This window comes from Schistocerca cancellata, chromosome 4, assembly GCF_023864275.1.
Source record: "Schistocerca cancellata isolate TAMUIC-IGC-003103 chromosome 4, iqSchCanc2.1, whole genome shotgun sequence".
In the NCBI taxonomy this organism is placed as follows: domain Eukaryota; kingdom Metazoa; phylum Arthropoda; class Insecta; order Orthoptera; family Acrididae; genus Schistocerca; species Schistocerca cancellata.
This window is the reverse complement of record NC_064629.1, coordinates 208,823,315-208,840,586: the sequence shown is the minus strand read 5'-3', so window position 1 is coordinate 208,840,586 and position 17,272 is coordinate 208,823,315. Positions and strand designations below refer to the sequence as shown.

General features: G+C 38.0%; 1 protein-coding gene across 1 annotated transcript in view; it reads left to right on the top strand.

The window, feature by feature from the left end:
• The window catches only part of LOC126185111 (probable low affinity copper uptake protein 2), a 66,952-nt gene that overhangs the window by 24,271 nt on the left and 25,409 nt on the right, over positions 1–17,272 (top strand). Inside the window, exon 4 of the mRNA XM_049927921.1 lies at positions 9,623–9,834. Within this exon, the coding sequence (XP_049783878.1) occupies positions 9,623–9,834 (212 nt within the window). The remainder of the gene's footprint in view (positions 1–9,622; positions 9,835–17,272) is intronic.

Sequence of the window (17,272 nt, the reverse complement as noted above, 5' to 3'; positions counted from 1 at the left end):
GTGGTGGTGGAGTGACGGCTGTGTAGTGCTGGAATGGGAACAGGGAGGGGGCTGGATGGGTGAGGACTTTGACTAACGAAGGTTGAGGCCAGGAGGGTTACGGGAACATAGGATATATTGCAGGGAAAGTTCTCACCTGCCCAGTTCAGAAAAGCTGGTGTTGGTGGGAAGGATCCCAATAGCACAGGCTGTGAAGCAGTCATTGAAATGAAGGATATCATGTTTGGCAGTGTGTTCAGTGACAGGATGGTCCATTTGTTTCTTGGCCACAGTTTGTCAGTGGCCAGTCATGTGGACAGACAGCTTGTTGGTTGCGATGCCTACATAGAATGCAGCACAGTGGTTGCAGCTTAGCTTGTAGACCACATGGCTGGTTTCACAGGTGGCTTTGCCTCTGATGGAATAGGTGACGTTAGTGACCAGGCTGGAGTAGGTGGCAGTGGGTGTATGTATGAGACAGGTCTTGCATCTAGGTCTGTTACAGGGGTATGAACCATGAGGTAAGAGATTGGGAGCAGAGGTTGTGTAAGGATGGATGAGTATATTGTGTAGGTTTGGTGGATGGTGGAATACCACTATGGGAGGGGCAGGAAGGATAGTGGGTGGGACATATCTCATTTCAGGGCAAAACAAGAGGTAATCAAAATTCTGGCGGAGAATGTAATTCAGTTGCTTGAATACCGGGTGGTACTGAGTTACGAGGGGAATGGTCCTAGAGGGACTGCTCCTCACTGCAGATGCGACAACTGTGGGTGGCTGGGCTGTACAGAAGGGACTCCTTGGTATGGAACAGGTGGCAGCTGTCGAAGTGGAGGTATTGCTGGTGGTTAGTTATTGGTGATTGTTAAATTCCATCCTGGATTTTCCATTGTCTGATTTTGTCCCTATATTTGATATTCAGTTGTCCATTACATTTTTCAAGACAGTTACATTTTTAATTGTAGTTTTTGGAACAAAGCATCATCATGATGTGGGGTTAGATGGACAAGGTCTGTTGAAAAAATTAAAGAACATTCGTAATTTAGCACCAATGGTGTGTTGGAGCGAAATGCATTTGGCATCCATGCACACACCTGTGATTAATGTGCAACTGCTGGATGTTTCATTAGTGTGAGTCTGTTAGTTATTGTTCAGTGCTGTATTGAGTAGAACATTGTGTCACACAGTTTGTGAATTTCAAGATTGCAGAGTTAGAGGAGCAACGTGTCTGCATTAAATTTTGCGTGAAACTCAAGGAAACCTTTAAAGAGACACAGTAAATGATGCAGGAAGCCTATGGCAATGGGTGATTAAGCTGTACTTGGTGTTACAAATTGTTCACATGGTTTAAAAATGGCCAGACAGAAGTTAAAGATGACCCTCATTCAGGACACCCTTCGACGTCTACCGATGATGCTCATGTCAGGAACGTCAACAAAATTGTGCATGCCAATCAAAGACTGACTAACTGAGATATTGCAGAAGAATGTAACATTGCAGTTGGATTATGTCATGAAATCCTGACACAGCATCTTGGAATGTATCATGTTGCCACCAAGTTCATTCCACGGCTCATTAGTAAAGACCAGAAAGACCTTCATCTCACAATCTGTGAAGCTTTCAGATTGTGCAAATGAGAATGAGATGTACCTTAAGAGAATCATAACTGGTGATGAGATGTGGGTCTATGGCTATGATGTTGAGACCAAGGTTCAGTCTTCACAGTGGGTTGGGAAAGGTTTTCCAAGACCAAAAAAAGCTTGTTGGGTCAGGTCAAATATCAAAACCATGCTGATAGTTTTCTTCGGCTTTGAAGGATTAGTTCATCACAAATTCGTGCCACAGGGACAAACTGTTAATCGATGGCATTATCAGGATGTGTTGCTATGCTTCTTGATGGTTACCATGTTTGTGTAGAGGCTCATCGAACACTGAATTCTTCACATGGTGTCACATACACTTGGCTGCTTGAGGGTATGACTCTGTAATCAGGGTGTAACTTCAGTCCATCAGGTTATGGAGAGGGTCGGTGCAGAATTGGTGCCTACCCGCACTCGTTTCTTAATGTTTGTTCGAGTGGAGCTCCTATCTAAGATAAAGGCATGCTATTAAGTCAGGAGATGCCTTTCCCCTCTCAGAATCATGAATGCTACGATACTGTTTTTACTATGAGGGAGCTTGAATGTGCTCTCACCTTGTCACGATCCCCTGCTCTAGTATCGGATGATAATCATATTTAGATGTTGCAGCATCTGTCTCTTGGTGGCAAGCACTTTCGCCATCATACATATACTCACATCTGGACAGATGGCACATTTTCCAGACGTTGGCATGAAGCTACTGTAATCCTCATTCTAAAGCATGGTAAGGACTTAAGTCTTCCATCCAGCTGCCACCCAATTTCCCTCACCAGCAATGTAGCAAATGTTCGATGGTCAGCTGGTGTGGTGGCTTGATTCTTGGAATTTATTAACAAATACACAATGTGTGTTTCATAAGCACTGCTCTACAGTTGATCATCTCGTCACCCTGTCAGCCCATATTATGAACAATTTTCTGTGGATATTCCAGACTGTAGCTGTGTTTGATTTGGAGAACAGTTACATACAATGGGCATCTCCATACAGTGCACATGTGTGGTTTCCGGGCAGCCTGCCCAATTTTATTTGGGGTTTTAAAGAGACAGGGTTTTTGAGGTACATGTGGGTTTGGCTTCATTGAACACCTTTGTTTTAGGAGAAGGGGGTGCCTCAGGGGTCTGTGCAGAGCATAGCCCTATTTACCATAGCAATTAAACCTATCATGGACTGTCTCCCGCCAGGCATCTCAGGCTCTCTTTTCGTTGATGACTTTGCAATCTACTGCAGCTCTCAATGGACCTGTTTACTTGAGCAACAATATCAGTGATGTGTTGACCGTCTTTACTCAAGGAGCTTCACGATGGCTTCAATTTTTACACTGAATTTGTAGAGGCATAAGGAGTTTTTTCTGCTGTCCTTACATTTCAGTCCTGTTGCTATTTCGTTTGTCAAAACTATGAAATTCTCGAGGTTCACACTCAATAGGAAACTCTTCTGGTCATCCCATATATCTTATATCGCTGCACACTGTACCTGATCTCTAAATATCATATGTTTTTTAAATGGTACTTTATGGGGAGTGGATTGGAAAATTCTCCTCCTCTTACATCAATCCTTTGTGTGATCAAAAATGGTCTATGGGTGTCTCATTTAATCATCTGTGTGACCGTTTATTTTATGCTGTCTCAACAAAATCCACCATCAAGGCACATGCTTGCCCACTGGAGCTTTCTACACTACTCTAGTTATAAATCTCTGTGCTCATGCTGTGGAAGTACCACTGTCATACCAGTATGATGTTCTCCTCAGTAGATGTGTGTTCCATCTGTCCTTTATGCCCAACCATCCATCCTATGTGTCCTTTTTTGATGAATCACTTGAGCCCAATACAGGGTAAGCACAACTTCTTTGTTGCCTGCAGCAGTTAGCCTTTGTATACTGATTTGGAAGCTTAAGGTTACATTACCTGCCATTTTACTGATGGGTGAGAACCCTTCACTGTCTTGGCTTTTCATCTCGGACTTATTTTTCTTGCCAAGGCCACAATGTTAAACCTTGTTTGTAAAATATTTTATATAAATCACGATAACATCAGAATAAACTTCCTGTATATGCCATTTCTCTGCAATGCACACTGAGATGCTATTTAGTGAAATAATTGTGTAGAAAGTGTAAGATGTTAAACATATGGCCTCCTATCTGCAACCATACCATCCAGCCGCTCTCCTCAAATGTTCACAATCAGCTCCCAAACTCAACTGATCAGCTTGAAACTGTTACCTTGGTTGGCATTATTGGTATGAGCCAAAGGCACACAAAATGCTACCTCTACATTCCTTAATAATAAAGTAGTTGTAGAATATTGGTGAAGAAATGAATCTGATTGGGGGTAAAACAGCTTACTATCAAGAGGATTGCTGCTATGGTTGTTAATAAAGTCAGAATTATTTATTAAAGAAATATAAATAAATGAAAATATGCCTTCACTTCACTCCACCTATTACATCGTACATCAGCTAACATTTTCTCAACTCAATTATTAAGTGAGGCTTGGGAGTGAATTTTATGGCTCCCAGAGTCAGAAATGTTGCAATGTACCACATAGTAAAAAAGTTACTTGTATTTATTAATAACAATCATTTAAAAAGTGCACATTGTGAAAGACATTATCCCTTGAGCAGGGGCAACTATGTATAAAGTGTGCCAACCACTAATAACATTGTTTTGCACTGTTCCATTGATGTTTTACAGTTGCAAGCCCATACCTATTTGGTCATTACTGCTTCAGCTTACACACTGGTAAGTTGTGTTGTCATATGTCCAAGTGAACAGCAGAAATGCAAAATAAACAGTTAAGTAAGTGAGAAAAAATTTACGATCTGTGCTCGAAAATGCCCCAGATTCTGAGCTGGCAACACATCCCACAATGAGGCGGTTGTCTACACGATAATAAGTAATTGAATAAGTGTTTGTTGGCTGGGATTTGATGCAACTGTGCTGTTTAATGCTCTGAGTGGGTCACAAAAAAATTAAACAGTGATTTAACTTACATAATGTAAGTTTATTTTATTGTTTAATTAAACTAAGATTAAACTGTGATTTTGCTCATACTACTTTACCTTTCAAATATAATGACAGCTGTTGTCTACATGTTTACACAAAGTACACCACGCCCCGCTTTGTGTTATGAAAATCGGTAGGCCCACTCAAGAGTTAATAACACAGACAGAAGAGCTAAAGCTATATGAGACTTAGCTAAACCACAGACAGCCAAAGGAAGATAAAACATTGCAATTTATGCTAGTTGACAGATGCAAATGAATTTAAGAACCATTATATAAATGTAGTAGATACAATTGAATTAACAGGAAAAACAGAAAAATCAAGGCAGTCCTTTGAAAAATGCACCTCCGTAGCAATGTCCTACTTCAGACCTAACTGTATTGCACATACATGTACATATATCTGCATAGATCTGCATGACTACATTGTCCTGGCCAACTTGTTTGTATGGGCACTGGCCTAGAAACATGTGCCTATTGACGAATAAATGCCTGATCTGTATAGTGTGTTCTTACCTTGAATCCTTCCATTATTTATATTGCACCAAGGACTTTCCAAGAACATAATGTTTATTCGTGAAAAACTCTCACCCACTTCCCCTTTTGAAATTAAGAATTTGTTAATCCTTGCCAAAATAAAAAGTAGACTGAAGAGATGTCAGTAATTACTGATCTATTTCATTGCTGAAATCCAAATCCAAATGTCTAAAGAAAGTAATTTACTCTAGGACAGCATCCTGATTTGCTTGTAATGATATGCTTAGTGATCCATAATTTTGATTTCACAAGGATTTCTTAACTGAGAATGCAATTTACACATTCTTTTAGCCAAATATTAAATAACAGAAAAATTGACATTTAATTTTTGTGTCCTCTTGAAGGAAATTCAATATGTAAATCACAGCACTTTGTTTAAAATAAAAGTTTACTGGAATTAATTATGTAACTAACAAATGGTACACATCGTATTTAATTAAAATAATGCAGAAGATTGTGGTGTGTGGTTCAGTGACTACAGACAGGGAAGATTTTTCTTATATACTGGGGATTAATTAATGGAGTTCCACAGGGTACAAACTTAAATCCTCTTTCTTTTACTCCTATATATAATTGACTATACATTGAGTATGAAAGAAGTGGACGTTACTCTTATTGCAGATTTACTGTTAGACATACAACAAGGGAAGTTGTAAATAGTACTTTTTAAAGTGTTATTGCCTGTTTTTCTGCCAATGGTCATTGCTTTAATTACAAATTGCATTGTCCGCTCTGCCTGTTAGTGTGCATTATTTAATTTTTTGTAATTTGCTTTGTACAATATGTATAAAATCTTGTTTCAATTAAGTTAGGTCATCAGTCACCACTTAATGTTATTTTAGTTAATTCTGGCAAATAGTGAAGGTGCTGACTGGAGATGTTACTGTAACTCTCTCCAGGATTTATAGAGTTTTCAGCAGGAACAGGCCCCATGCCAGAGTAGAATGTGTAGTAAGGCATTCAAAGAAGGGGGTGGTGAGAAGGGCCTGATAACTGGCAGATTGTACAAAAGTAGGTAGAATTAAAAAGCACAGAGACAGCTTCATGTTAGAGACAGAAAGGGTTTCATAACATCTGAAGTGGAGAGGAGTCTCAAGTATCTGTAAGGGTAAGGAGACTGTAGCAAATTTTGAATATAGTGAGAAAAACATAAGGTAGAGAAGAGGGTTGGGAAGAAGAAACTTCTGCTGCTTGGTAGTAGACAGTGAAGATTGTCAGGTAGGATATGAGAACTAGAACACTAGTATATCTGTACCTATTCCAGAGCTCAGTCACATAATGCAGGATACAGAGCAAGTGTGCAAAGACATTTTAGAGATGGATGGGGGGGGGGGGGGTGGCAAGTAATAGCCTGATTAGGGAAAGTGTGTGTATCAGCCATGACCTTGCAAAGAAGGCTTCTGGAGCTATCACCGTTGTGCATTTTGTTTAATTGTTTGCATGTCATGATCAGCAGTGCTGTGAAGCTAGTTACTGTAAACTTAGGAATAGCTGTGATGGAAGCTGGCATATCCCAAATTGATGTGATACTGGTCATGGCTATCAGTAGACAGTATGGGGTTTTTCAAAGCAAGGGCTACACCTGAAATAGGTTATTGAGTTTACTGGCAGAGAATGTAGTGGGTGAAATCAGATTCGCATGGCCCAGTTCCTGTTGTAATGGGGAAGACTGGTAGATCTTTTTAGTGTGAATTTGACTAACAGGAATCCCTACTTGTGTGTGGTCTTGGTAATAATATAAGGTAATCTGATGATTACAAAAGAAACGGACTATTAGGCACTACTGGTATTTCATCAAAATGTTACGGAAAACCAGCCAGTGCTGCAGAAATAAATCTTGACTGTGATATATAGTGTTGACCCATTTTTTCTTCAAGTATTCTTTATGGGCATTAGTAGCTGCCATCTGTGCCAAAGATAACATTCTGTTCAGATTGACTGAAGTGTCAAAATTTTGTTCTGAACAAATGTTTCTGCAATTTATCAAGTGTTTATGTATCAGTAAACTATACAGGGAACCAGTATATGAAGCAGTATGGTAGAAGTGTGTGTTTCCCTCAAAGAAGTAATGTATATCTTTTAGTGCCTTCTTTTATAGAATATAATTGGTTTGGTTGGTTGGTTTGGAGAGTAAAGGGACTAAACTGCAAGGTCATCAGTCCCTGTGGTGATTTGGAAATTAAAACATTCATATAAAAAGGTCTAGTGAACAGAATGATATCTCAATGATAACTAATTGAAAAATGCACACATGTGCATGCAAATGGATAGAGGGGCCAAGGAGTGCCAAATAACACTGAGCACACTTAGTTGATGAAAATTTATGGGCTGTAGGTAGTCAAATGTAGTGAGGCAAGTTTTATAATACAGTGAAGCAATGCATAAACATAAAAGTTTGTAACAAGCTATGAAAAACTGGAAAAGGATGCCAGAATTTTGGTGAAAACGTAAAGAATACAAGTTGTAAAAAAGAAAATGTGTTTACATGTGACAACAGAGAATATTGAACAACTGTGACCTATAGTTGTACAAAATATGTGACTGTTTATAGCTTAATATTGGAAAAATGTGAAATAAACAAAGACTGTGTTAACACCATAAGTGAAAAACTTGTTCCTGATTTGTGACATACAATTTGTTGTATAGTTGTAATGTGCAGCCCCCTACACAACCTTTCAATAGATATTCAAAGCTGTATAGTGGTCTGGCTCCAGACTCCTACAGTCGTCAGGAATGAGCCAGGTGGGATGTGATGGTGAGAGTCTAGTTACACTTGAGAGTGCCAAGAAAACATCATTGACAATAACACATTTATTCAGCAGTAATACAGGATTGTTTTCCAAAGCACTGCACCACAGCTGGGCCGGCAGAGTAGCATCTCATCAGCGGTGGAAGGCTGGCATTCATGCGTTCGTCTTGCAGTATCACCAGCACAGCAAAGCATTGGGCGACAGCTGCTACGTCATGGGTGGCCGTCGACCATGGAATCTGGTGGCCTCCAACTCTGCGTATCGATTTCCATGGTGCTCTTGTGGAGTTAAGCCCCAAGTCCTTATGAAGTACTCAATGGCTCATAGGGGTTGGCTCTCAGCGCCTGTGTAGGGAAGATGAGCCAGCAGCCTCAGTGTCTGCCACAGGAATGGGATGAGCAGCAGCGGTACCCACCTACTCGAAGGCGGATGACAGACAATGTCCAGGTCATGCAGATGAAGCCTTCAGCAGGCCTGCAGGGTAATGGCGGCCTCTGCATCCCATCGAATTGTCTTGGAAGTTGGCAGTGCAGCTGGCAGCAGCCACGTCCACCTGGCTGGACTCGTGGTTCCATAGACAGTTGGATACAGTGTGCCGAGGGTTAATTTCCCTAGCCTCCCCTCTCACTGGATAGCTGCAGCTGACGCAAGGGCTGAAACTATGCAATGGGCAGCCAGCAATCAGTGCTCATCAGTCAGCCATGAGTTAAGAAGGATGGGATATTTATGTTGGCACTTCCCATGTGCTTTGCGGCAGCAAAGATTGCTATGATATCGTGTGTCCTGGCTTTTCCTTGCTGTCATCTCTCCTTGTGACTTCAGACTTTGTCAACTTCATCTTTCAGAGGCTCTTTGCTCTGCTGTCTTTGTACTTGAATATTTATTGTTGTGTTATTCCTAGCCTTCCTTACGAAACTCTGCATTGTCACTACTATGATGGTACCTCTCAGCTCCCATGATGTCATTATGCTTTGCTTGCAGACTTAGGAACTTGGTTGTTCCCTCGTGTTGTGATAGCTTTTGTGTTTGCTGCATCTCGCTCAGCATTTCTCCCTAGCTGGCAGTCTGCTGATCATTGACACAGGTGGTTCGGCTTCTGGGAGCCAGGGCTACTAATCTGGGGCATAACAGCTGAATGATATCAATGCTTTGACCAATTTCAAAAGAAGCATTCACTGGTGGTTTCTAGTGGCAGTTTTATTTACACTGACCGAAAAAGCATTCTTACCATTGGAAATTACATTGGTGATGAATAAAAGTATTTTGTTTAAACTTTGTCCTTGTCTTACGATACAATTCAAGGAACTTTCAGATACACCTTGTGTGATATAGACACAACTATTGAGATAGGATAAAATAAATGTATCATATGTTACCTATCTGGCCAGTTCTTCATAACAAACCATAAAATTTACCAAAATTTATTGAGAAGTTTGAGGTCGTTAATGTATAGAAATAAAAAAGTTAGGTTAAATTTACAAATAATGAAAATGTTTGATAGGAGTATATGGGTATGTGCATCAGCTGCCATTGGGAAAACAGAATGCACACAAAATATAATGACAATAATTTATATTTAAAGAAAGAGGGAAATCATTTTGAAAATGAAGGTATCAGATTTTGGTACAACATTAGAAATGAATTAATTTCTTAATATGAGTAGTAAGTTATTGATGCATAAATTTCTGCATGACATAATTTGTGATTGTTACAGGTTGTACTCTAGACTTTTCCAAACATTGCTGTACACTGCTCAAGTTCTTCTTTCCTACATACTAATGCTATCTGTAATGACATACAATACTTACTTCACTGCATCAGTTGTACTTGGTGGTGGCATTGGTTATTTTCTACTATCAAATTCAGTTTTGGAACTGAGGGACTTTGGTGGCTGTGACAACTTTGCTGATGATGGCAGTAATAACAGTGAGTACTTTTAATGTCTCCAGATGTAAGGATGCCATTGAGATATATGAGAAATAGTATGAAAGAATTCTGTCCTTTACATGTTCTTAAATGCTGTGTGGTTAATAGCAGAATAAAATGTAGGTTTCCTTACAGTAATAATTGTAATAATTCATGGAAATAACAAGTACCCATAAAGCTGAAGGTAACTGGACAAATGAGACACACAACTTTCTTATTTGGTCACACACACACACACACACACACACACACACACTGGAAGAGAGAGAGAGAGAGAGAGAGAGAGAGAGAGAGAGAGAGAGAGAACAAGTGGGAGGGGGGGGGGGTGGACCACAGCTCATAGATATAGACGTATGTGTATTGATGTGCTGTGAAGAATAACAAAAGTTCACAAACTGAAGTACCAAGGTTCAGATATATTTTCTGGGCTTATGTACTACACAGTGCCTCCAATGGAAGGCGAGGGAGTAAGTCGCATATTAATTTTTTTTCTATAGGCATGTATGATACTATTGTTTTGGCCAGCATTAAAGATAACACCACCTATGTAGCATGTGGTAGCAATGATCTCTGGGTGTCTGATATGAATAGATGGTGGTACGTGTTGGTGCTACTGCTCACAAGGTGGGACCTTTGTGGCTATGCATGTCACTGGGCGACTACTGCAGAACTGAAGGGGGTAGTTTGATGAGAAATAGCTGCCATTTGGCCAACAATAATTCTCAGAGCCATGAGCAACTCTCAAGTGAAGCTCACAGTACAGTAACAGTGAGAGTTGATTGGTGAATGGTGATGCCTTTTGAATTTGTTTGAAGGAATTGCAACATATGACCACCTTACGTGAAATAGTGTGATTTGGTTTCCTTGGATTGTTGACTTTCTATTGCCTTTCAAGATATGGAGGCCTTTTGTGCTTCAGCCTGTATTTCACTTGTGAAACATGCCCTAGCTGTTAGCATACCCATCATTTCATAGGAAAGGTTAGCCCTTTAAAGAACATAATTTTGGAGTTCATATGTCACTTTGTGATAAATATGATCATATCACGATGTGTGGTTGAAGTGGTTACATGTTCACATCCCATCAACAATGGACCTGGTGCACAGTATTTTGGAAAATTCTTTATACGATGTTTGGAATTTTAGTAGTGGCAACTATTTATCTGCAGCTCGTACAAAATAGATACGTGTTTTGAAGTTTTGCTGACCTTTAAAGTAGTCACCAGCACTGTGTATAACTTGGTGCCAGCGATGTGGAAGTCTTGGATACTCTTAGCAGTGCCAATTGTGTTGACAGTTCGAGCGTCGCTGTCTATTGCCCGATGAATTTGTAACAGTTCAGTTTTGGAACACAACCTACGACAAGCATAGAGACAGATATGATAACACTTTCTGCAGGACCTGACAATCATTTTGGAGGACAATGCTCAAGCACGTACAGTGCAAGCTGTTACTGATTTGTTTGACTGATGGGGCTGCTAAGTGCTAATACCACCTACTGCACTCCCCTGGCTTAAGCTCTCGTGAGTTCAACTAGATTTCTAAACTGATGGAAAAGACTTCACGGCATTCGCTTCAGAATTGCTACAAATTCGTCAGGCAATAGACTGTGCTGCTCGAACTGTCAACCCAACTGGCACTGCTAAGAGTATCCTACGACTCCCACATTGCTGGCAGTGGGCTATACACAATGCTGGTGACTACTTTGAAGGTCAGTAAAATTTTGAAACAGGTATCTATTTTGTATGAGCTGCAAATAAATAGTTGCCACTATTAAAGTTCCAGCCCTCGTAGTATTCACGCTGTTACTGGATGAAATAATTCATTTTCTTTTCTTTCTGAGCATTAGTGGCCATTGTGGGTTTGGATAAACCCTTTCTTTCAGATACTGCGTGAAAAAAATAGGCACTGTCAGATCATGTGAATATAGTAACTGAACTACCACTGAAACGATGCTATTGCTGCATAATGACACATTGGTACATATTTTAAGAATATATTATGATATACTATACCAGGTGCAAAAGGGAACATTTTAGCTTATTACATCATATGATGTTACTATATGGATCTGCTTTTATTTTTTTTTTTTTTTTAATGAATATGTTTAAGCGTTCTCTCCAGTCTTTTGCCCCTTTTTGCTGCTTGGCAGAATATTTTATAATTTACTGTTGGCTGATGAGCTTAATTCAAATTTGTAGTACATTGTAAACATATTTAATATCTATGGGCTGTGGTGCACATTAATAAGTAAGTAATAAATTGCTATAGTAGTTATAACATCTAACACACATAAATACCAGAGTAGTCAGGCAAATAAAAGCGATTACACAGCTATTTCTAACTTAGTGTTTAATTTTTGTGTATTCTGAAGTTATATTTTTATAAGAACTATTAATTATTTTCAGATGTTCCTCATGTAGTAGTAGTGAGGAACTTGTATCATCCTCACTACTTTATCTGTGTGGTATTTTGGGGTTTTACATATGTAACTGATTACTTTTATCCTTCATTTTCAGTCTTATGTTATGATGTAATTTGAAACGAGCCACTACTTTATCTTTAATAGTATTTGTATCCTTTTTGATCTGGCCTCAGCTTTCTTAGACATGGTATGTTATGCAAGTAATCACTTATCTTCTGGCTAATTCCCCCTCTGCTTCAACTTGCTTACTATGTTTCAGTGGAGTTGTTTTGGCCTAATGTTATTTGGCTACAATAAAATGTATGGATGGGGAGCAGTTTTTGGTCCTTGTCTGTGCTTCATGTAACTTTGGCTTTATATGTTTTCTCATATTTTGTGTCAGTTTTACAAATAGCTTTGTCAGAAATGAGGAATTCTCCAAGTATTTTTCTGAAAACACAAGGAGAACATTCTAGTAACTAAATACAAGGCAGTGCCACTCCATAACTCCTCAACAGATTGAGAATGTTTCCTGTACTACAGTATCCAATTACTTAAACATTCTGTCCCCCTGGGGATTTCTAGTGTACACCATCTTTTGAAACTTGGGAAATTTAATAATCTAACACAGCAAGTGAACTGTTCTGTGGTACCAGAATCAGAATTTTATTGTCTCATTTCATACATGTTAAATCATTGATTTAGTGTACAGGAGACTTTTTAAGTTTATAACTATAATAGGTTTCTCATGGAATACAACATTTACTAGAACTATAAAAATCTGAATATATATACTATTAATTTTTATCCTGCTCAGATGGTCAGATCATCATTAAAAATTTTAGTAGAGTAAAAGCGTTTTTCTATCAGAGGGCTGTATAATTTTCTTTTTACTGAATTACTTTAAATCGTTCAAAAATTTTTCTTTTTAACTTATTGTATATTTTCATCACCATATATTGTGGGGTCTGTGCAAAAAGGCTGCATCTGTCTAGGAATCATGAAACTTTCTCTGTTTCTAGTTTCATATCCATGCTGGAAGTTATTTGGAGAATACAATTCTGGATTAGTATTTGTGAAAAGAATTATTTCTTAGAATTAAAGTAAGTGAGTATATGTTTAGGTCTCTTAATAGAGGCCAACACAATTTTCTTGGCTTTGCACTACACATGTTCCTTATACTTTCTTTTTATAAAGTTAATATCTTGTCAAATTGCTAGCATTTCCTCAAAAGACAATGCTGTATCTCACTACCTTCTTCATGTCTATGGCAGTGAAACTGGCTAAGATTGACAAAGCAATTGGCAGGCTGTTTGGTTTATTGTTTAAATAGTCTATATGTGAGGTCCAAAGCAGATTTCTGTCCAACTGTATTTCTGAGGATTTAACACTTTCTGTTTCATTTAGTTCAAGACTTCAGTGCAAAATTTTGATATAATTTATTTTAGACTGTTTTGTCTTCAACTGCATAAGCTGTGTTTTTGAAATATCTTGTTTTAGGCCATTTAATGGCACCACACATCTAGATTTTCTAGAGTTTTTATGACATTTTTGGGAATTTCTTCTGTATTTTTATTTTCTATCATTATTGATGTGTCATCAGTGAATAAAGCTGAATTATACTTCATATTTACAGTTAAGTCATTTATGTAAAAAAGAAAAAGTATTGGGCCTAGAATTGATCGTTGTGGTACCCCCTGTGAGATAGTTCTCCATTTTGAGGAGTATTTTCCTTTGTCTGATGTTATGATTACCCTTTGGTGTCTCTTTGTCAAATATGACAACTGTAAGGCTCTGCCTATAATTCTGTATTTTTGGATTTTATTTAATAGCAATGAGTGATTCATACAGTCGAAGGCTGTGGATAAGCCACAGAAGAATCCTGCAGTGTTTTGTTATTTATGTAAGGTGGAATTAACTTTATTTATGAATTCATTAATTGCATAAATTGTACTTTTGCCTTTTTGGAAGCAAAATTGATTCTCTGAAACACTCTTCAACGTGTGACAGTAATTTTGAATTCGGAATGTAATGATCATTTCAAATATTTTAGGAAATGCAGGAAGAAGGGAAATTGGATGGTAATTTCCCATATCTTCTGTAGAGCCTTTTTTAAATACTGGTTTCACTTTTGCATATTTTAGAATGTCTTTAAAGTAGCCTTCTTCAAGTGATTGATTAATTATTTCAGACAGTGGGTGTGCTATTATATTTGAAGCTGCTTTGATGACTTGGGCAGGTATTTCATCCCATTCCACAGAATTTTTATTTTTTAGGTTTAATATGATTATTTCTACATCTTTTAATGTTTTATTGTCAAATTCTTGCTATGACTGGACCCAAATAAATGTACATTATCTTGATAGGAGTCTACATTTACATCAGATTTTGCTACTGTTATAAAAAATTGTTAAAACTTCCTGATATTTGAGCAGGATTTACAATTTTTTTTGTCTTGTATCTTTGGTGTGCCTTTCCTTTCCTTTTTTTTTATTTACTGGAAGGGGATACGTGATATAAATGCCTCGACTCATAAGCTGGTATACACATGAAGATGAAGTAGAGAAGATATCACACTGACAGAGATGCTAAACATCAGTGTTAAGTAAATGTCAATTCAATCTATAGAACAGTCTTCTTTACATATGTTTTCAAATTATTTACACTGTGAAATTGAGAAACACAAATACTGTGCAATGAGAAAAATTAGTTTTTGATGCAACTTACTGGCAATGGGGAAATTGGACAAACTTGGTGGAGATTTATAAAGTAGTCAGCTTCTTTGTTTTTGACAGAAATGGGTAGCTGAATTAGTGTCTGCACTTGTTTGCTTGAAGAGGATCCATATGAAGGACTTCGAAAAACTGCAATCTCATATGAAACCAATATAGATAAGAAAATTTACAGAGCAGTCATCCACCATTTGTAGCTCTTGCACTTGGAATTTTGCCCAGTTCACAAATTATTTTTATCTTTCAATTTTTCTCATGCTGCATTTTTGCTGTTGTCATCGGATCATAACCAAGAAACACAAAAATATAAGGACATTATATGTCATGAAAGTGGACCATACAATGCATAAATAAATGCCAACTGGATAATGAGGTGATACATTCATATTTCTTCATTGTGATCAGACGATGGTGATTGCTAGAACATGCCACGAGGAAAATAAGATGATAAAAACAATTTTTTTTTGTAGTCAAAACTCTGCGTGCAAGAGGTGAAAACATTGAAAAAAGTGCACAATATGTCGTAGATCAATTGACAGTTGAAGTTTTATGAAGTAGCTAACGCCATAGGCATATCTGAAGAAGGTACATTTTGCATGAGAAATTAACTATGAGAAAACTTTGTGCACAATAGCATTACATATTTTTGCATGCTGCCCAACATCAATGAAATGAAATTCTTTAGCAATTACTGGAACATTAAAAAAATTGACATTGTAAGCCAATTTCCCACTTAAGCCCATCTCACACGGAGTAAGATTCACTGCAATCTTACTTGCCACCTCATGGGACCACTCCCTTGAGGGCTCTGTATCTGCTAGCCGTCTGCTCTGCAGGGAGCTGTACATATTTCTCATGATACGTCCAATGCCATTTTTCTTATGAAGCTGTACTGGCTGTACTGGCTAATCGGGAGTCCCGTATGGTGACTGATGTCACATCCTGCAGCACAGGAACTCTGAGACAATGCCCGTTAACTCTCAAGAGCAAACAGAATGTGACGCACCCGCCAGCTAATCTGCAAACTTTCTGAAATGATTGTAAAGAAACTGTTCAGTAAAAAATTTGGTTCTCACACATCTTTTAGCTTTATTCATCAATTTCTTGTTGAACTGCCTATCATTTTGTTAATTGTCATATTTACTGTGATATTTTAGGATTTAGTAAACTACTCCATGAATTTCGGAAAGTTTGCAGTGAAAAATAGAGGTTTGCTATGAATTTGTGTTCGGTGCAAGTTGTCATATGTTGCTGCATATAAAATGTAACTGACATTTTAAATTTTTCTTTAAAATTAAAAAGATATTGCTATCTACCACCAGTCTTGAGAAAATGGATTGTATGTAAAGCACTGAGACACAAGTTCGCGTGCTAGCCGAAAAGCCAGTATGAAATATTTACAAAATTCCTTGTATCTTGTAAATAATTTCAGATATCGAAGCAAGATTTTGAAAAAGCAGTACGCAAAGAGGAGAGTATTTCACGATATGATTAATAAGTGAAACTCCCATATACCACAATATTCAAGTGACTACCGATTTTTTCTGTGAAATGGTGTAATATTGAAGTGCCATCAATAGCTGGTGAAACGAGAACTACTGTGGGTTTGGAACGATATATGTGAAGAAATTAGTTTATTCTTATACTGAGAATGGGCATTTTCATAAACTATTGTCATGACTTTACATCAGTTGCTGTTTTATTATTCTGTCACAATGTCTGCTGCATTATTATGTCAGTGAGGTGAATATTTATAAAGTCAACTGTATTTTGGAAAAACACACTGATTAATGTGGCAACAAGGAGGCTTAGGTATTACTCAAAACTCATCACTGATAACCTCTCTCTGAAGAAAAGTAAAGGTGATGATAAGTCAAGGGAAAATAAATCGCAACTTCAATTGAAATTTTGGTGAAATCCTATACCTCAGTGTATGTTTCATAATGAATGCTAAGTACTGAAACTGGGCAACAGATTTTATTTCAGTGTCTCAATAATATAAGTATTTCCTATTCCTATACAAAATGAGGGATTGTACTGTTTCACCACAAACATCTTTTAGTTTGTCAAAGATGTTGGTAATCTGTTTACATCTTGATAGGTAGTTGACTGGATTTGTGTGTGGATGTGAGCAAAGTTGATGACACTTCACTCTCAGCTCATGGCTGTGTCGGCTTTGGTTACGCAGCTTGAGGCTGCATTGGATAGGCATCACTGTTGTGGACCAGCCATGGGGATCCAACGGATATCCAGCATGACCAACAAATTTGCTGTTCGGTCTGCACTGGTAGCCAGCCTGGGTA